At 44.1% G+C, this 21,581-nt stretch overlaps 1 protein-coding gene across 2 annotated transcripts; it reads right to left on the bottom strand.

Moving 5' to 3' along the window:
* Positions 1 to 20,587, bottom strand: hsd17b4 (hydroxysteroid (17-beta) dehydrogenase 4). 2 transcript variants are annotated; one of them, XM_061817422.1, is made up of 25 exons: positions 20,429 to 20,587; positions 19,884 to 19,937; positions 16,418 to 16,525; positions 14,530 to 14,589; positions 14,308 to 14,329; positions 14,189 to 14,235; positions 12,786 to 12,870; positions 12,118 to 12,305; positions 9,693 to 9,784; positions 9,603 to 9,627; positions 9,334 to 9,462; positions 6,601 to 6,710; positions 5,927 to 6,039; positions 5,743 to 5,866; positions 4,526 to 4,577; positions 4,391 to 4,462; positions 4,216 to 4,319; positions 4,069 to 4,134; positions 3,918 to 3,987; positions 2,823 to 2,929; positions 2,626 to 2,712; positions 2,466 to 2,549; positions 2,250 to 2,391; positions 2,029 to 2,156; positions 1 to 529 (listed from the first exon to the last, which is right to left on the bottom strand). In XM_061817422.1, the coding sequence occupies exons 1-25, from the start codon at positions 20,478 to 20,480 to the stop codon at positions 440 to 442; spliced, it is 2,211 nt and encodes a 736-aa protein (XP_061673406.1). In that variant the 5' UTR covers positions 20,481 to 20,587; the 3' UTR covers positions 1 to 439. The 2 variants fall into 2 exon arrangements, with proteins under 2 accessions (XP_061673406.1, XP_061673405.1); XM_061817421.1 differs by lacking the exon at positions 1 to 529 and adding an exon at positions 536 to 1,866.
* Positions 20,588 to 21,581: the final 994 nt, after the last annotated feature.

The following is a 21,581-nucleotide window of genomic DNA, read 5'->3' as shown; positions in this document are numbered from 1 at the left end:
AAAAAAAAATTAAATTTGCACACATTTGCGTTGGTTAGAAGAGAAACATTCCTTTACAATGAATTAAACGGCTGTCAGGATCACTTCCATCAATTGGTTAGCCGGTGTTTGATTGTGATTCCACAAGAACAAAATGCACGAAGTGGCCCATTGTGCCATTTTATTGGCACATCACGGTCGGATAACGACAAAGCGATGAGGTCCGTTGTTCAACGTGACTTAATTATGATGGATCTCTTGTGAGGATGCTAACAAGCCATTGTTCTCCTTTTTAGGGCTGGGGGAACCATTTTATTAGGTCCTCGGTGGACAATATTCATTTATGAGCATTTTTATAACTGGCTGGTGAAAACAAAAGGCTCCAGCGAGCGGTGTAAAAGGATTTGATTAGATGGATAAATGAATTTCCCCCCCCCCCTTTCCAACGAGTGGGAGGCGCTCACAGCCTGGCGTGATCCTTGAGGATGACCTCCAGCTTCTGGGCTAGCATGACGTTCCCTCGAATCTTGAGCTTGCCCGAGAAGAAGGCCTACAACGTGCGGAAAAAGAAAACGTTTCATCCGTGCAATATCAAAACATCTGAGCAAAATAAAAGCGGCGGGCAGATGAAGTTGTGCCGGAGGCCGTCCTTTCTTAAAAATCCTCCAGACTGGCCTCGATCCGCAGCGTTGCGGCCGCAGAGATATCAAATGATGTCCATTGATTACCTGCAAGTGCTTTTGGGCTTGAAAGGGTCCCGCCGACTGGCTTTTTATGAGAAGAAGTCTTTGCAAATTGCTTACTTTCACTCGCGTATGTCAAGGACTCTCGGGGAGAACGACTTTCCTCAACGCTTCATTATTTTCGCCACCGCAACCTTGGCTTGACTGTTTAAAAGATGAACCGACGACACTAGAAATGCTTTCGTGGAAACGCTGAACGCTGCGTATTAAATGTTTCAAGACAACGCGCGTAGTAAGGCTGATAACATATCCGAGTTGCATCCCTACTTTGTGTACCAGCGGCAACAAAAACTGCCTGTGAAATTCCAAGTCCATTTTTTTTTCTTCTGCATCCCCCAATTTATCAGATTACACCGTGCTTTTGTTTAATGTATTGCCAGCTCACTTTATCCAACTTTCTATTTTTCTCCTTTCACCGTTCGAGCTCAAAATGTCCAATTTAAGTTATCTCGGCAGATTTTACATTTTGTTTTGTGAAATGGGGATGCGGCGCCCAAGAGACGATCCGGCGTTGGCGATCACGTGAAGAAGGAATGACAAACTTCAAACTGACTTTCCCTTTTCGTGCACAAATTTTGAGTCTGCGCAGAACTCAAAAATGTAATCAAGCATAACATTTACCCAGTATGAAAATGGGATGAAATGATTAATTTTACAAAGAAAAGCTTGACTTTTAATTTTATGAAACTACATTGGAAAATTCAGCTATAAAAACTCATTCTAATTGAACCTCGATATAATTTGGAATAAAAATGCTGGTGTGCGTATATATAAAAAACATTACCGAAATCATTTTTTTTAAAAATGATTTTGGTATTTACCAATGTTGTTAATTCGGGCATTTGGGGCAGAAAATCTTGGTGTGAGGCTCGCTGTGCCGCCCCTGACCCACTTCAGGGTTAGAAGGGGAAGGAAATGCAAAACGAGATTTGGGCAAAGATTTATGTTGTACGTGGCACCAGTCGTCTAAACAATATACAATGATGAATATTACGGCCACGGAGTCCTCCATTTGCGTTTGATCCCTGGGGGCAGCCTCGTTGGCAAATGTCGACTGAAACCGCCGAAAGTGAGCTCGTGCCGCGTTCGCGTGCCGCTTTGAGCCCAGACTCGCGACGGGTCGTCCAGTGCAAGTAACGAGCAGCTGAAGAAGTCGTGAAAATCAGACCGTTACTGACAGCCGTTAGAATTGCATTTGCCCTTCCACCGTTGTGAAGAAGTCGAGGAGAAACCTGCCGCAAAGTATTTGGCGATGTTTTTTCCCCCCACTCCTCCCAAGTTGGGGAGCTGCTCATCCGTCGCTAACCTTCTGAGGGTTGAGTTTGCCTTGCACCACCTCCATGAAATCTTCATCCGATGCCGTGAAGGTCACGTCCGCCTTCCCGCCGTAGGCGCCGCGGTGGAGCGCGCCGCTCCCGCTCTTCAGATCGATGGCTGGCGGACCAAAAGTCCCGTTTTGAGTGTTTGGAGCGGTGAATCGCGACCGACCGCCCAAGCCGGCCCACCCGCCCGCGTATGTTGACTCACTCCACTCGGCCACGTTCTCGCCGTCTTTTGTGATCTCCCAGCCGAAGACGGCGTTGACCTTCTTGACCAGCTCGCCGCCCGACTCTCGGATGCGGCGGCCGATCTCGTCGAACACCAACTCGCTCCCAAGGCCTCCCTCTGCCTGCGGCGCCCCAAAAGAAGACCTTGAAAGTTGCGAGCTCCTTTTCTGAAGAGGCGAGCGCCACACGTGCACACCTGAGGGAGACGTTCGGGTCTCTCGGCCGTTTCGTGTAAATCGACGTAAGCGCCCGAAAGCGCCACAGCTCCCGTCTCCTTAACCTGACCAAAGACCAAAGAGCTGCCGAAGGTGCCGACCGACATTCCGAGCGTTTTGCGTGCAACGACCCGGACTGACTTTACACTGAATGTGAACTCTGCTGCCTTCCTTCCACATCTCCGTCTGCAGCGACTGACCCGGCATCACCGGTTTCACAAAGCGGACCTGCGGGGGGGTACATGATTGTACGAGTGATTGACAAGGTCAAAGAGGTCCACCGTGCAAAGGGAGCAGTCCTGGGTGAGGCGCTCCCGAGACCCGGAAATTTTACGAACCTTGATGGCCTTAAATCTGGACGGGTCGTTGCCGGCAAACCGCTTGAGGACGTGTCTCGCCGCGAAGCCAAACGAGCACAATCCGTGCAGGATGGGCGCCTGGAAGCCTGGACAAGCATTTGCAAGTGCTGCAAACCGTCAGCGGCGATTCAAATCGACTCGTGTTAAAACTAATCGCCAACGAATGAGAAATTGAAATCCAGACCAAAGATTCGTAAGAAAATAAATGCATGTTTCTGTTAGCTTAGCAGGGTTAACACGGCCGGAAAGGAGCCATCGCTCGCACGGCAAATTTCACGGGAGAAAGGTGACCCCGGCACAACGCGGCACATAACCGGAGCCGGCGAACCGCAAAGCCGACGTCCTGGTCCGGCCCGCGAGGAATTGCGACGGCCGCGAGCTGAAAAGGGATCCGGGATTCTCCGTTTGGCTGAGGTACGTTGAGGGATCCCGGCTAAAGTTACGTTTTCTGTACGGAGACGCCACAGCTGAAGCACGCCTGTCAAAACGTGCCAGCATTTTAAATCAACAAAGTTTTGGGTTTGGAGTTTTTTTGTAACAATTTCATTGTGACCTGCTAGTCATTTGTTACTGAAGCAATCAAGTGCAAGCATCAAGTGTCAAATCGAACAACTAAATACATTTTTTTTTATCTTGTTTCTACAAAGTCCTCATTCCCCTACGAAGGCTAAGATACATGCTAACAGCCTCTGCGCAGTTTCTTCCCCCATGACTTGAGAGCAAGGCCGTGTGAAGACTCAGAGGCACTTTCAAGCAAAAGCCGGAGTCCGACTGGCGCGCTGCGGTCTGAAAACCTTTCACGCGGTCACTATCGCGCAGAGAACTCTCGACTCCCGACTCCCCGCGCCCCTTCAGCCATCTCAAAGCCGAAAGGTAAGCAGACCTGCGTTGCATTTTGTCACAAGCACAGATTAATGGAGCATTAGCTGTTAGCGACTAGCTAATTTCAACCAGACAAGGAACAGGATGTGTAAAGTGGCGCATCATTCCTTACGTTTGGGGTCTTTTAAAAATAACTACGTCCGAATGTCAGACTGAACGTGTCGTCGCAAATAAAAGCATTTCGAGTCCTACCTCCCATGGCGGCAAAGCCGGGGTCGATGTGGAGGGGGTTCCAGTCACCGCTCAGACGGTACAAGGCTGCCTAGCGAGTCGTCGACCATAAAACGTATGAGACATCGACCCGGGAATCCCTTTGTGGATTATTTTCACATTCGATCTTCACCTGGTCGGGAGTGGTGGAATCGACCAGCACGACATCGGGAGCTCGGCGAGGTGGCGGCGCGAGAGGCTGCACGGCACGGAGCAGGAAGCGGCATTAATATTCCTAACGTCTTGCCGTGTTGTCACAAAAACGGCGAGTGGAACACACTTTGGCTTTCTCCGATGTTCTTTTTCCCCCAAAGCCTCCGGCGCCGACCACAAACACGGAGAACTGGTTGAAGCAGAGCAGCTCGTCGCCGCTGTACGTGTTCACTGAGAGGGGACGAGAAAGACTTGAAGAGCGGCGCAGTCGGGAGGATGAAAATCCCGGAGCGCTGGTTCACCATCGAGGAGGATGACGGCCCCGGAGCCTTTGTCCACAACGTCTGCGACGGTGGCCTCCGAGGTCACTTGTCCTTTAAAATAAGCAACGGTCAACATATCATTTCTGCGCACGCTCTACGGTGACTGTTACATACCAGAAGTGGGAAGAGGTTTGTAAAGTTCAAGGTACTGCTCGCCGTGTAACACCTGAAACGACAAACACCACATTCAATAGTGGACCCAGTCGTGCGGAGCGACGTCAAGAGCGCCTGGATTTGCTTCCGCCGGCTCCGCGTACGATATAGTGTACTGTACAGCGGTGCCTCGCTTCTCGACCACAATCCGTTCCGGAAAACGGTTCGAGAAGTGATTTGTTTGAAAACCGAATCGATGTTTCCCATGACAATGAATGGAAAAAGATATAATCCGTTCCAAGCCTAAAAAATTTGGCTTTTTAAAGAATTTTTTTTTAGCTTTTCCTGATGATAAACTGCATTGGAAAAATACATGTATAGTTTAAATAATTTATACAATAACATAATTTCAGAAATATATTTTGTTTTTTGCTTAAAATGAATGCTTTAGTCGTAGAGTACGCCACGCTGGGAGCGCATTGGCGTATCTGTAGCGAGTCGGCCCCCGGCCTTATAAACTTTTTTTTAATGAACAAAACAAAAACAACTTGCCATCTTTGGAGCCGTGATTGGGGGTTAATACGGTCGTCCTCCATAAGAAGAAAAACAACAGTCACTACCGGGACACGTCTGTGTAGAGAGGCTGCGTTATACGCAAGAACAAAAGTGCGCTGGTTGCGCCGTGCGCGTTATGTCATTTCCGTTTTTTTTTTTTTTTTTTTTCAGTGGCCGACAATAACAAAACGCGTTGTGGGTGGGTCAACTGCTCGCGCCGCGTACAATATCTTATTTCGGGGTTTTGTCGGGGGGCGTCCGAGTATCGATTTTCGTTCAGAAACAAGAGGCAAAAAAAAAAAAAAAATTCTCAAAATTTTCATTCGAAAACGGGGACGTTCGCGAACCGAGGCTTTACTGTATTTGCGATTGGACAAATGTAAAGGAAGAAGAAACGGGCAATAATTTGAGAGCAAGCAGATGTTTTGAGAGGTGGTTCATGTTGGCAGTGATCCATTGCCCCAATCACTGACGCACATTTTTCTAGCTACAATATCTAGAAATGATTGAAAAAAAGCTAATTTCGCCTAAATAAATATTTGAAAACAGTTCTAAAATATTAACTGTGAAAATACTGTGCGTGGAAGTAAAAAAAAAAAAAAAAAATACATATATATGCAGTTTAAATATTGAATCCAGTGAGTCTTTGGGGTACAACGAGCGCTACGCTGCATTTTCCTAACCTGCGTGAAGTCGATATTAAGTCCAGGCAAGGAGCTCAGGCCGCCGTCCATCATGGCCGCCTGGGAGGGGATGACCCCGAAGGTGGGGAGGCAGCCGAAGTCCGGGTGGCCTTCGTACAGGAACCTGGAGAAACCGAATCCGGTCATGAAGGCGTCGTCTTAGCGGCGGTTGTCATCCCCCAACCTGAGGTGGTCGGGCTCCTTGGTGGACATGCCCACGCCGAGCGCGTACAGGATGCACTGCGTGTGCGAGAAGCTGAACGTTGTCGGGGGAAGTTTTTGTCCCACCGCCGCAGTCTAACACAAAGAGAGGAGAGGAGAGGAGACGGACTGTATTTGGGCTACTTGCACTTCCGTGTGACGTATTTGTTCCCCCGTGCCTTTTGACGCCTCCGTTTGACGGAACTAATGAACAAATCCAACTCGCTGTGAAGCCCTCACGCCCAACCGCTTCTTCATTATGTTCATTAATAGACGTCGTCTTGGCTTTTTGTCCGCGCCGGCGACGGGACTGCCGCCGCTCTGCACAATGGCGACCGGCAGCCGCCCGGCGATCGCTCCAAAGCGCCGACGGACCCCCTTTTTAATTAAGACCGCCACGGAGTGCAGACATCGGGGGCTTTTGCTGCTTTTCTGCCCAGCGTTAAATATAAGAACCCAGTAATGAGTCGTAAATGTGCTTTGTCGCGCGCACACGCTTGACTTATCGATGTAATCAAACTGGCATTATGCGCTGAACAACCATCAAAGAAATGAAAGAGAAAAATGTCTCTTCACTTCAAAATTGAACCCGCCCGCTGAAGTTTGTGCAGCTCTGAAGCGTGAAGTTGTTTACGTGATATGAACATGTCTGCTCACAGGGTTGATGCCAGAAGTGGAGGACGGAGCGGGAGCAGAAGTTGGGCCGCCGGCAAGGTCCTCTCCCGACTCCACCTTGGACAGGACGCTCACGATGGACTGAAGAGATTCTGCAAAGAGGTTGGACAAATTCCGGTCGAGTCCGGTCGAGTACCGTCTCTCATTTTGCTACACGTGGCGTCAGAAGTGCGACGGTCGTAGGTTAAGATTCAAATCTCGGCGACCGCATTTTTGATTTTCCTGGCAAAATGCGGCGTAGAGATTTGTTGCATTGTTGCGTCTCTTTGAGAGAACAAACGTCAGCTATAACAAGTCCAACAAAAAGAGCAAAATCCACTGAAGGGAATATTAACACCAACCTTTTGTTTTTGCTCCAATTTTTCCTGAGCTTAACTGAAGGAGCTAAGACTTTTTCTCAAGTCCCTTCCCTATGAAATACTGTTCACAAATCTGCTTTTCCTTTGCCAAAATATTCCATCATCCTCACCGGTAAACTCACGAATAAATGTTTGGAAATAATCTTCTAGATTATCTTGTACCAAAAAAATTAAGTACAACTCAACAGCACTTCATGATTGTACTCCACTGAATTAAAAACAAAATTAAGCTAAAGGAACATCATGCACACTTTCAACATTTGATTCAGCGAGTCTTTGCATCTGTGACAGTCTGAGCGATCCCGGTGATGAGAAGTCTTCTTGTGATGAACACGCAAAAACTAACGTAAACTTCCGGCCAGTCTGAAACATCCCCATCCGTGTTTCTTCAACACGTGCCAATCGACAACCTGTCGCCGAGCGTTCACGTTGGCTATGGACGTCTCAGAAAGACAAACACGGCAATCCTACATATATGCGTCGATCTTTTTATCAACTTTTTTTTTAAGGGTTAGGATATAATAACGCACGTTAGCTCCCTCTATGTAGAAAAAGGAGAACTATGAGACCGGGGGATTTCCCTGTAAACTCTGCTCCGTGCCCAGAGTTCCCCTGTTAGTAACGTGTGCGCATTCATCACAAGGAGACTTTTCAGCACGAGGGGGGAGCGCTCAGACCGTCACACCGGACCATGAATAAATGCGTGTCATATTTCCATAACGAATTGACTGTCAGAAATTGGATAAGAAAGCTCGCCACCCAATAAAGCCTGTTTCAATAATAATATATATATATATATATATATATATATTTTTTTTTTTTTTTTAACGAAAAGGCTTTGTATAAGTGAAGAGATCAAATACAACTCAGGATTGTTCTAATCAAACTCAACACAATCTGTGAGTTGGACAAAACCCAACCTTTCTTCAAACGAACTTGTCCTCGCCGCGCATCAATTAAAATAAAGCATTTTAAAGCGACGATGAAGCAGAAGAAAGGAAGGAGCTCCGGGACTGATCAAAATCTCGCCTACAGAGTTAAAGGGGGGCTGTCTTCTATCGGCAGGTAGTTATGGCAACAAGGTTCGGGAATAATAACTTACAAATGAGGAGGCAGCACAAAGCCATGCTGATGAGAGCGGCTAGCTCCCGTTGCCCCCCCCCCGAACACCCCCGGGAGCTCCGAACGCATACGGCGCCGCCCTCGTTCCCGGCGCACGACTGAGAGGGATGGAGGAGGCGGAGAGAAGTCACGCTAAACTCTAATTACAACTGTAATTACGGGTGATTCACTCCAAGCTCTCCTCACCTTTGCTTGTTTTTGCTCGCCAATTTTCTTGACCTCTCGCCGCAGATTGTCTCACTTTCCCGGAGGCAAACTCAGGAGGAATACAGATGAGCGAGGGAACAAGTGCTTTGTTTGGATTTTCCACGTAAGAAAACAAAAAAACAAACAAAAAAAAAACCTAACAAATGCCCATTATAGATTTGGAGATAAATGCTCGCTTCAGTAAAAAAAAAAAAAAAAAAATACATTTATCTAAACAAAAGTACGGGAATCAAGTCACACACAAAATTAAAATGAATTTTCAATAATCAATTGGAATTCCAGAGGAGTTGTGAGGTCAAATAAACAATGAGCATCGTGGCTCTTCCTGGTTAATATCGGGACAGTTTTCAGGTTTGAACTTTGAACCCTCGCCATTTACGAGGGTCTGACGCAAACAGCGAAAATAACTCCCAGCTTGTCTGGACGGAGTAATGACTCTTTACAAACCAGGTTGTTTCTCTTCATTCTTATTTATCTTACGTTAATTGTGGAGGCTTTTGGGGGGCTGGAACCGATTCATAGAATTTCAATTCAATTCAATAGGGGATATCGATTCAACTTCCAAACTTCCGTTTCCTGATCCTGCTTTTCCCAAGGCAGAAAACTGCGCAGGTTGAATTTATCCCACCACGACGTGTTTAACCGCGACGGCAATGTCGGGGAGCAGAAAAATGCTCGCTTTCACAGGCAATATAAAAGTGGATTGTAATTGCCTGCCAATTGCGGTCTGCCGTCATTTACCGTAAGAAGTGCGCGTCTGTTACTCAACTCCGTCGCTGTCCCTGACGCAACGCTTGCCTCTTAAGGCTCTCAAAGTACTTTTCTGAAAGTGGAAAATTTCCAGGATCGACTCGGTGGCCCCACTCCCCGTCGGTGCCGCATACAGAGAACTCTCGTACCGAGAAGAGAAGTCTCAGGCACTTCATAATTTCAGCATTTCATAATTGAAGCAATGGGGTGGCACTTCCTCCCCTTCGTTTTTTCCTGCCAGCGTTGAACTTTTCGCTCGTGCCAGAGAGCCACTGACCTTGTACTGAAGTGGGCTTGACAGAGTCTGTAAAATCGCAAACTTTGTCCCACTGGTCCCTGACAGCTTCGGGAGTCACGGGCCGGTTCTTCTTTCTGGTGATGCAGCCCTTACTTCGCTCCCAGCGCACTGCGTCCGCATTCGCACGCACATCACGGGGGAAGGTCATTTTTTAAACGGCGGCAAGCGCAAATGTGCAGTTCCGGCGCCGGCGCTCGGGGCGAATTAATATCAGATGCACGCAGACTGCTGAAAACAAAAAGACTCACGTTTGCCAATCCAGCCTGCGCCAACCTGCAAGCGAATGAATCAACGTTACAAGAGGTTTGCGCCATGGGTGAGCGACATCGCTGGGATACCTCAAAGAGTCCTCCGCTTTCCTGGCATTGTTCGTGGCAGAGCCACAGCACCGTGGGCGCTACGTACTCTGGCTTCAGTGCCGCCACCAGATCTAAGGAAAACAAACCACAGCCTTGTTTCAAGACCGATCTGCCAGGATCACTTCAGTGTCTTTTAGGAAGAAAATAGCAGCTCGCGTTCGAACTCCGTCGTCGTCGTCGTGCGTGACAACATCGAAAAATGCTGGCAACTACATTAAAGATGTTGGCACTTTAGTCATATGTGGGGTATATTGCAATTTTTCTTCTCAAACACAATTACCAGCTCATCAATTACCGCCATCGTGACTAAGATTATAAAATAGCAGTGTAGTAGGCCCACATTTTCAGGTTTTGGTCACAAAAGATATTTAAAATTCCATAAAACTGCAACATTTTCCAGTCTGAACATGAACATTTTTGCATAAAATTGGGAAAAAAAATACTTGAAAAAAATGTTTTTTAGATGAAGTGCAAATATGTTGAACTTAAACCAATAATAAATTGATCCTGCGTTTTGACTGCCAGTCTTTTGTGTACTGCAAGAGCAGGGGTGTCAAACTCGAGGCCAAGGGGCCAGTTGTGGCCCGCCACATGATTTTGTGTGGCCCATGAAGGCAAACCATGCGTATGAGCTTCTATAATTTTTGGTATAATCTGCACCAAAATTTCAAATTGTCATATCATAAATGATGACATTGAGATATTGCAAGCATTTTCGTGCTACCAAGCATCAACAATAGTTGAGAAACCCACTACCCTGGATTTCTGATTCCAAAACTAGTTGATAAATTTTAATATGTAAATATGATGGGTCGATTGAGGATTTTCATGGTTTTGGTCATAATGGCCCTCTGACCGAAACCGTAACAACGAGAGAAACGAGTTTGACGACCCAGCACTAGCCTGCAAGCCTGCGTGCGACAGTACTTGTGGTAGATGGAGCACACTTTGAGAATCATTTTATGTGTGCCTACTTCAGGTTTTCTTGTCGAATTCTGGACAAAAAGATTTCAAAACTACTTCTTAGTCCATCAGAGTATGTCGTTTTTATTTGTCATGTGGATTTTTTTTCCCACAAAGGCAGATTTTAGCCTAACTTACCATTTCCCACTCTAGGAGGGTGTTTAACGCGGCCCACCACAAAACATGTGACCGTGGATATTTCATTCTATTTGTTAATTTTATTCCAGTATTGCTAGCAGCACAGAAGATGGCGGTTAGCGTGGTTTTGAGTTTGAATATCGCCTCGGGACCAACCGCCTGTGTGTGTGGGGTTTTTTTTTTTTTTTTTTTTTTTTTTTTAACGGGTACTCCAGCTGTATGGCAACCACTTCGGGTGTAGTCTGCCGTTGCCCGAAGTTAGTTGGGATAGGCTCCAGCTCTCTCAAATGCAGAGGGATAGCGTCAGGAAGGGCATCCGGCGTTAAAAACTGTGCCAAACAATTATCATCTGAGATGACGCACTCCGGTGACCCCTGATGGGACGAGCCGAAAGAAATACATACATACTGTACACGCCAGCTTGCTCCCACATTCTAAAAATGGGCATTTTTGATTTATTGAAGACTGTAAATTGTCCACTGGTATGAAGATGAATGCTGGTGTATGCCGTATGTGCCTATGTGCCACGCGATCCGCGAGCAACCAGAACCGGGTGTACCTCGCCCCGAAGGCAGCTGAGATCACCTCCAGCTCTGCTATGACCCTAATGAGGAAAAGATCTCCAAAGCCGTAATAAATAGCTGCATGAATTTAGTTTTGCCGTGAGGTGATTTATAAGAAACGATATAGTTCTTGCTTTTAGCGCGAAAGCCGAGGATACGGAGACACCGAATGGCCAACAAAACGTCAACTCGTTCATTTTAAAAGCAGATCGCCATCAACATGCCTGAAAAGAAGGCATTTTATAGGTATGCCCGCGTGCAAATACAAGCGCGATAGCTCTCGTCACCATGGTGACCGTGGATCACCATTTTATATTAACGGGCCAGCCGAGCCGGTTCAAATGAAATTTCTAATTAATTTCCTCTATCAGAAATGGAAAAAGAACGAGGTACCTCGCAGCGGTCAAAGTCAGTGTTTGAATGGCAACATTACAAATGCAGTTAACTTTCTTTTTAATTTGTGAATTACTATATTATAAACACAATTGAAATGAAGATTATTTGAATATTGGAAGAAAAAAACAATTTGCCATACATTTAAAAAAAGAAAAAAAACATACGTAGCGCATGTTTATTTTCAAACTCCAATGCGACCCACGACCCCGTTTTCGTTTCGATTCTTGGATTCCTGCTGCAACTTTTGGATATTTTGGGCAGAATGTTCAGTTGAAATCAAAGTCATTCAACTGCCATAACTTTGAAAAATAATCCCCTCCCTTTGATGTCACACGTTCGCTTACCTGGAGGCATGACGGTCTCGGTGAGGCGGGAGCCGGCGACGGGCGCGATGGTGTTGCAGTGGATGTTGTACTTGCGTCCCTCGATGGCCAGCGTGTTGGACAGGCCCAGCAGGCCCAGCTTGGCGGCGCTGTAGTTGGCTTGGCCGAAGTTGCCGTAGATGCCCGCGGCCGAAGCCGTCATGATGATCCTGGGTGGCGGTAATCCATAATGGCAGCCATCACGTGGGAGTCAATGGTGGGGGAGGAGGGATGGGCGACAAGATGGACGGGCGACTCGAGGTTCAACATTAATGACGAATTCTTTTAACGCAGATTTGAACTTAAAATTGTTGTTAAATGCCCGTTCATTATTATTATTATTATATGAATCGGCACTGATTCAGTCTAAAAATTATTGAAATTATCCAGGTCAATCCTAAAAGCTGCATAGTCAAATTACCCCCACCGTCTTCATTTGCATATCCATATCTAATGTGCTGTCTGAGCCTTTTATGCAGATTCCTTTTTCTTCTAACACCGTGAAGCCAACTGAGCTCACCATATTCAGGAGCATCTGATTTATGTATTACTACCTGAGGCTGTAGACCGGCTTGAGTCAGTCTTTACATTGAAGAAAGATTCTGTAAAGAGGGAGGCCGTGCAACTAAATACATGTGAGCGCGACTTACCTGCCAAACTTTTGGTTTTTCATGTGATTCCAGGCGGCGCGGGTCACCAAAAAGGAACCTCGCAGGTGAACTCTGTGAATCAGGTCTGAAAACAAACAAATTCAATTGCATCATTCAAACATGCTTTCATTCCAATGTGACCTCATTTGTGCCTTGAGGAAATGAAGCCTGATAATCAGTTATCGTAATTTATCCTTGCCAAATACCGGAATCAGTATCTGACTGAAAAATTCATATTGGTCAGCCCTGGCAAAATAAACCCTACAAAACGCATTATTGAGCTCATGCACCAACGTCATAAAATCACGTGACTTTTGTTTACGTCGCCATATTGCCAGTCTAGCAAACCATTTTTCGATGCGAAGTCGGTTGGAGATGACACGAAAATGTGTCTTATAGAACAATCCTCAGAGTCTTGTCCGATACTGTTGGACATTTAGAAGGTGAAAATAAATGAAGGTATGTCGAAAAATGTGATAAGCTCTTCATAGAGGACCCGTATTTCATGCCGAAGTCGATGTTTTTGCCGATAAGAAAATGGACTGTTAATTCGCTTCCGCTTGCCTTGGACAACTGGATCTACGCGTGGATCAGGTGAGTAAGTCGTCGATTTACACGGAAAAGTTTGAAAGCGTAGAAAAGTCTGGACGCATACGAATACTTTGTTGCTGGATCTGTTCTCAATCAGGAATAAATACCACAGTGATGGTTTTGACGGCTCGTGAACGCAGAAGCGTGTTCGGCGACATGTTAACCTTTTGCCGGAAGTATAGTATTCAATACAAATACCAATATTTGCATAAATGAACCCTCGTTTTAGACAAACTCGTATTCATTAACTATGATTGGGAAAGAAAAAAAAAAAAAAGGGGACGGAGTCATCGTCACGGAATGTACACGGAAGCGATTGCGGTCACACGTTAACCTTCGTATAAACCTCTGCGACAAACTTTTTTTTTTTTTTTAATACGCATTGTTCTCAAGTGAGCGAACTTGTCATTATAAATACTTTTTGGTCATTTGAGATTGAGAAGAATAATTCCTACCTGAAATGAAGCGATCGCTACACAGGCGTGTGTGTATTTTGGTTGGGCACCATCCATCATGTTTAATTGCCAAAATCCATTGAAATTTTCTGGTCTTTTCAGCTGCTGTTCCCTAGAATGACCTCTTTTGAATATCTGTCTCGTCTGTTGTGACAACAAGTCTCGAGCAATTTGAAAACTCTGCTCCGGTTCAACGGCTCCCGCAGTGCACAGCAGCTCGGTTTGACCGGCAATACGGCGCCGTGCAAACGCGCACGAGCTCAAAAGAAAGGGGTGCAGACGAGCGGGGGAACAACATGCAAGGACCATCGTAAAGCGACGAGGCCCGGCCGCTAATATTTCATTTCATGACCTTACCCCAATCCAAATCGCTCGTCCTGACGAATGAGCGGTCGCGGAGGATCCTTCCAAAAAGAAAAGGGTTGTAAACAGTGGCAGTGATGCAAGAGTTGCTTTTCCACAATAAAATGGCTTACCCGGCATTGTTTACGACAATATCTGAAAAACAAGATTTGAGATATGAGATTTGCCACAGTTGTAAACGACGACACTAACAAGGGCTCCATCCCGCTAGCAACGTACTGAACGAAACACAGCTCAACAACAGACTACCCAAAAAAATGTACGCGAGCCGTGATGAACGTTATTGATCCCCTACCTGTGCTCCTGCTGCTTCCGCGCCATCGATTAGCACTCACCTATTCTTCCAAACGCATCCAGCGCCGCTTGAACGAGCTTCTCTCCGTCTTCCACAGAGTCTGAGGGTGCAAGGTCGAGTCGATGTGGGGGGGTGGGCCGTGGGGGACATTAAAAGCAGCTAAGTGAGTTTCTCTTCAAACTGACAGTTACAATCATATGCTCATGAAAAGAATGCACAACAAACAAGCGGAATCCAATGACTTCATCTCGTCCGATAGCCACCATTATGGATTGCGGTGCATCATTTCAATTTCATTTTCTTGGAAATTACACATTTCAATTATATCCATATCCATAAGAACAACACATCAACCCTTACTTAATATGCCGTGTAGCCTCTTAATGTGAAACAGAAACAATGCATCCTGGGCAAACTACCGTAATTCCCACCCAATAAGACGCGACTTTTTTCACGCGGAGATGTGGCTAATTTGAGCGTTTTTTTCTAACGGCCGCCGGGGGGCACTCGAGCGGAAAAGGTAAGAGTGAGACTGGTGGAATATATGTGCCGAGGTAGTGATTTTTACCGGTATGGTGTCTTTAACCGGCCCTATTAGCACTGTGCTATCTTTAGCGCTGTGCTAGCGTGTTACTGCTCTGTTACTACCGCATCGCTGTGATTTTTACCAGTATGTTATTTTTTTAACCGGCCCTGTTAGCGCTGTGCTAGCGTGTTGCTGTTGTGTTGCTGCTGCGTCATAGGCACTGATTGGAAAGAAGAGCTCAGGTATATTGGTAAAACTTTGAAAACTCTCACTGTGAACTGTCTTTGCAAGTATCTCATAGTTCAATGTGGGTTCGGTGCGGCTTATGTATGTACAAGATGCTTTTTCCTTTAAAAATGTACTGGGTGAGGCTTATAATCAGGTGCGCTCTATTGTCTGGAAATTACGGTTGTTTGTTCCTCTTTTTCACCATAGACAATTTGTTACAGTCACCAACCTAAAACGTCTACTGTATTAACCGTTCACCTATTGTTTCATGTGACATTTTCACACGCCTAATCACTACGCAAAAGAAGACTGGGAATGGAAAAGGATGTGGAACACCCAAGACCGCCATGAAGACAAACGCCGTAGAAAATGGATGGATTGATTGTTACAGGTACTGACTCCCCCCCCCCCCCCCCCCCCCACAGTTATTAATACTAAATTGTTGGGCCTACTGCACAACAAGTGACATGGTAGAATGTGACTGAAGTGGATCATCCCAAAAAAAATTACAGTTAAATATTAATGACTGTGACTCTTCGTCGTACACCAAAGTGATTACCGCACCGCACAGCTACTGACACTCTCAGTGACCTTTTATCGGGGTTTGGGGCTCCACATACAATAAACTGTATAATTTTCACTGAAGCACAAAAACACGGCAGAGATAGTATTTGTGGATATTCTAAAAGGATCTTGGACGACTGCGAGCGTACATCTTGGCAACAGAGACTCTCCGCGCTTGGCTTTATAGCCATAACTGTGTGTACATATGGAATCGTAAATATAGTTATTGTTGTAAAATGCAATATACTAGATGTTCTGTACTGGTACGAAATGGTGGTCACTCAAACGTTTATTTGGTGAGAGATTGGTGAATATTAGATTTTCACCTATGACTGTGTTCAGCAATGATTTTAATTTTTTAATCGAAGCAAAATTTGTGGCCAGTCGTCGAATCCCACACAGTGCACAACAGGTCGCGCCGATTCGTTACTCTTGGAACGTTAATGATGGTTTTTATGATAGTGAAGATTTGATTCTGGAATGAATTAAATACAACTGGAAAAAGTGGCTGATACAAATAGGGTAACGTGAAGTCAAACGTGAAGAAATAACGACATGTGACAGAAGAGAAGGCAGCGAGAAGCTGAAGGCTGGTCCAAAAACTTCTCACCATAGTTGGCCACTGCCTTTCCTCCCTTGGCTTTTATCTGGTCCACAACCTTATCGGCAGCCGCAGAACTCTTTCCGCCCCCTTTAGTGTCTGCCCCAAGGTCGTTCACTTGAATGTAGCAAGAGGAGAAAAAGATTAGCAATAAATGCAGTTTTCCGCCGGTGATTAGGAGCGTTTCACTAAGCCCCGTCACGCAGTTCGAGGGCAAGTTCGACGGAGATAATAGCTGTTATTTAACATGTTTATGACCGCCGTGTGTGTTTAAATCACTGTGTCAATCAATACAACGCACTAGAATGTGCTCCCATTGAGCCCTCTTAAAGCTGAGGACGCGCAGAAGATCATAAGCGTGCCACTTGGAAATGTGCAGCATTAGCGCGGTGGCGTGATGCGTGAACCTTGCAAAATGACGTCGCTTCACGCTCCGCAAGAAGACATTCTAAGATACAGTGTGCAGGTAAATATGAGGAAAGACATCATGCTGACGACACACCAGGAAAAATAAAATAACTGGACTCGTAAAAATACAAAAAAAGTACTGCAATGCTTAATGTGGATATAAAAAGTCGACACACAACTTCAACTTCCAGATTTTTGTGAAGTAAAAAATGACAAAGATTAAGTAAGAATTCAAGAATTCGTTTCCTACGACAGCTGATCTTTACAGTATTGACGGTTAATAAGAGGCACCTCTATCCAGTGCCTGATTTGGGGGGGGTGGGGTGGTTTGCATTTCTATGACATATACAAAGGTCTACAATCATCAAAACAATTTTACTATCGCTCAGGGATAACCCATGGAATACAAAATGCAGTTTTCAAATGACAATTCAGTTCATTACGGTATTAAAAAAAAAAATCCAAACCTTTTCTGACGCACAGTGAAAAAACTTGGCTAACCACACATTTGCCAAAGGTGAGTTCAGTTTCACAAGGCACACGAAAACATGATTACCGCCATACTTTTTGAATCAAGAAATCACATTAATAGAATCTGTCAGAAAACGTGAGATCTCAACAAACAATGCACCGTGGCACGATCAAAACAAAATCGAGACAAAAAGGGATTGTAATCCATCAGTCTGGAAAAGTTTACAAAGGCACTTCCAAGGCTTTGGGGCTCCAGCAAAACACTGTCAGAGCCACTTCCAAGGCTTTGGGGCTCCAGCAAAACACTGTCAGAGCCACTTCCAAGGCTTTGGCGCTCTAGCAAAACACTGTCAAGGGCCAGTATCTACAAATAGAGAAAACTGGGAAGTGTAGCAAACCTGCCCGGGAGCGGGCGACCAACTAAAATTACTCAAAGAGTGTGATGAAGACTCATGCAGGAGATCTCAATAAATACCATCGAAAGACCTGCAGAGCTCGCTGGCCTCAGTTCAGGTCAGTGTTCATGAATCTACCATAAGAAAGACAAAAATGGCATCCATTGGAGGCTTCCCGGGCGAAAACTCACATTTGCCCAAAAAGATCTTGATCAGGGGTCAATTGCGATCTACCAGTCGATCTCCGAGGCAGTTTTTGGTCATCCATGTGCCAAAAAAAAAAAAAAAAATTGAGAAAATGTCAGCCTATCGTCCATCTCATCACTTGATTCAGGTGTGGCTAATATGGTCAGTTTGATCAATCCTGGCCTCTTTTGACATGTGTCGGTGTGCATGTTGGAGCAAGCTGACTTCCTATTATCGTCTTGTCGCGTGCTTTCTCCACGGCGGCCACAGCAATGCTTCCCTCCACCCCCGTCGCGGCGATGATACACTCACATTTTTGTGCTTGGATCAATTGAATTGTCATTTGAAAACTGCATTTTTTTATATCCTTGGGTTGTTCCTTGAGTGAGATTAAAAAATGGTTTGATGATTTGAAACTTTTGTGTGTGTGATAGACCAGCAAAAAAGACAGCAGGAGGGTGCAAATACTTTTTCATGCCACTATAACATTTTTGTAAACTTACTTATACAATATAATTACTTAATTCTCCAAAATTATTATTCCCCTCCATAATATTTGGCCTATTTCACATTTTTTTCAGCAATTTTTCCATTTTATTGTTTTAAACATTTGGATCATAATATTCAAACATTAATCTAGTGACTGATTGTGTAGCAGTAGTACACACGGCTGACTTTAGCGCAGGCAGCGTGGGCTCAATTCCCGCTCAGTGAAGGTGTTTGTCTGCCCTGTGACTGACTGGCGACCCGTTCAGGGTGTACGCCGCCTTTCGCCCAAAGCCATCTGGGGTAGAGTCCGGCTCTCACGCGACCCTTGTGAGGATAAGCAGCTTGGATAATGGATGGATGATCTTGTAAAATAACATTTTCTATCAGGGTATTGCAACGTTTTTTTCCCCCATTAAAATACTACACTTGTGCAAATTTCTTTTTTTTTTTTTTTCTTTCTTGCAATAAAAAAAAAAAAATCCTATTCTATGTAGTCACAGTTATATTGGAAACTAATTCACACATAATGACAAGTTTATTCTTCTAGAATTGCCCCCGTACTATCTGGCAGGTTAAGCATCACAAGGAAACACATTTTTAGGCGTAGAGAAGGTCAACTTATTCTTACAAATCTTTTTTTTTTTTTTTTTTTCTTGTTGTGGTGTAACTTTATTGTTGCAATCTTACACCTTTCCTTGCAACACTTTTTTTTTGCAATCTGAAGACTATTCAGGGGATTCTACGACTGTAGTTCCTTGAAGGCCACTTCTTTATGACTTTCTTTGCGTAACACGAGGACCGTTTTTCTGCTCAAATGACAGGAGTTATTTTATATTAGCACTTTATTCTTGTGATTTTTTTTTTCTCTTAATGTTTGGACTTACAAAATGTCACGTTTTCGGATGGTAATATTAACCCTATTTTTGGAAAACGATGAGAGAAATCTATGTCTCGTAAATTTGTTTCTACTAATATTAAAACTGCACTGTCATAACTTTATTTTGTAAACATTCAAATTCATTTGTTTTCATTGAATTACTGTTTTGTTACATTGCTATCATATTAACTCCAGTTTATCCTTTGTCGCTTTTGATATACAACTTTAATCTCATAAAATGACAATTTCCCTGTGTATTATTATTAAAAAAAACATGGAATTCATTTGACTACCACGTTATCTTTCAACATCACGACTTTATTCTCGTCGTGTTCTCCCCCCCCGTGAAAAGTACATGCTGTGTATCCAGTTAAGTATTGATGGGAAACATTCTTAGTTCCAGAGAAGTGTTTTCCTGTTATATTGTAACTCAATTCTTGCAATATTAAACTTTTTCTTGTAACATTTGGGGGGGGGGGGGGGATTTATAATATCTTGGTCCCGAGTCTATTGGTATTTTTCTTTGATCTTCAGTGTAGCCCCAATACTCTTTAGTATAATCTACTGTAGAAATTGTTGTAACAGATTGGCTCAATCGCATTCCTTTTAAAGCATGTAAAATATAGCAGATGTCATAATCCTTATGTACCTACAACAGATGCCCCTCTTTCAGCAAAGGCCAGTGCATATTCCTTCCCAAGACCTGCACACACAAAGAAAGACGAGTTGGAATTGTTTTATTTTGAACTAAATGAACATGTAAGTTGCCTGCTTGTGTTCGTGTTGCTGCCTTTGCCCTTTGACACACTCGGCTTGACAGTACTTTGAACCCTGCGCTCGACTAGAAACAAATGTCGTCTTTTGATGGCTTTATCGATCAACCAGCTCGGTATAATTTATACAAATTCAATTTGAAATTGACCCTTGACTTAATTCCAGCGCTGTTTTAGTTATATGGGATCGTCTACGTGGACGATCATGAACGATTTACAGCAATATGCGACAGCAATGCTCAGAGAATAGTCCACTTGCTGTCATAATAACGCCGTTATTAATATTCCGTAAATATATTAATATTTCATAATCATCTGAGCAGATGATTAGCATTGTGACGCTGACCACCGTTACAGCGTTAGCATGAATGACAGCCGAGCTAAATATCCGGTAAAGTGTTGTTCTCCCGGTGATTTTTACCTCCCCCGGCACCGGTGACGAGCACAACTCTTCCATCAAATGTTAGCGACATCGCTGTTGTTCTGGTCTTGGTCGTCCGCACGAACTGGACCGTTTGTCATTTGGGTTCTTTTTCTTTTTTTAAGCAGGGTGAACTTTCACTGTTAAGTTCCTCTTCCGTAAAAGGGAGGGGCTTACTCGGCTGGGGCCAATCAGAAGCAAGAATACATTTTGGGGGAGGGGGGGGCGTGCCGGTGTCGGGCTTTGGAAAAAAAAAAGTTATTTTTCAAGCTTAACGCGATATGATAATGAAGTCAAAAGTTTAGTTTGAACGGATTAAAAAAAAAAATACAATATGTTCTCATAAAAGGATGCCTTTATTCTCTAAAAAAATAGGATATACTGTAGCGTTTATGTATAATTGTTTTGTCATATTTCATTTTCAGAACAAATTTATGGGAAAGAGTTTTGAAAAGTTCAAAAATGCTTCTAGAATTTTTTGTTTCACTGAAATTATTATGAAAAAAAAAGGTCTTACGGAGACAACATTAATGGGGATTTTTCATTCTTAGTCTTTATTTTCCAGATGGTCTCTTGACTGTTCAGCTAAGGTTGGAGCATGCTATGAAATGTATTTAATTTCATTTCTCCATGCAATGAAGAAATGTACCATTTCTGTTAAAACATTTGTAATAGGAATGATTAATCTTTAATTCATTCATAATTTCATTCATCAGTACCTATGGGAAAATAGTTAATTCATTGTTCATTTTTTTCCCATAAAAGGTTTAGTCACAAAAATATATTTTCAATATCTTAACATTATTAAAGGTGAAGCCTACATGCATTTTTATGCACAGGTTTTTAGTTTAGAAACGTGCAGTTAGATGCACATGATCTGCTTTAGCAGGTCACATAAAATAATGTGGTGCGTCGGATTTGGTCCCCGAGCCTAAAGTTTACTCCTATGAAATATATTCTCAAAAACATTTTTGTGGTACTGTGTAACGGAATGAAACAGACATAACAGCCTGAACAAATTTCAAAACGTATGGACCAGTGATGAGATGCTGTACCTGTAAAAAGCAATTGGAGAAAACAAAAATACACATGTTTAAAAAGGTAAGTAAAAATTAATAACCAAGATGGGATGGCAAAAGTGTGCACACCCCTA

Source organism: Syngnathoides biaculeatus, chromosome 4, assembly GCF_019802595.1.
Source record: "Syngnathoides biaculeatus isolate LvHL_M chromosome 4, ASM1980259v1, whole genome shotgun sequence".
NCBI classification, from domain to species: Eukaryota; Metazoa; Chordata; class Actinopteri; order Syngnathiformes; family Syngnathidae; genus Syngnathoides; species Syngnathoides biaculeatus.
This window is presented reverse-complemented; position numbering and strand designations above follow the sequence as displayed.

Coding starts and splice junctions, on each gene's coding strand:
- hsd17b4 (XM_061817421.1), bottom strand. CDS start 20,480: ATGTCGCTAACATTTGATGGAAGAGTTGTGCTCGTCACCGGTGCCGGG. Junction 4,463..4,525: donor CAAACCTCTTCCCACTTCTG/GTATGTAACAGT, acceptor CTTATTTTAAAG/GACAAGTGACCTCGGAGGCC. Junction 2,550..2,625: donor GAGTTCACATTCAGTGTAAA/GTCAGTCCGGGT, acceptor GTCTTTGGTCAG/GTTAAGGAGACGGGAGCTGT.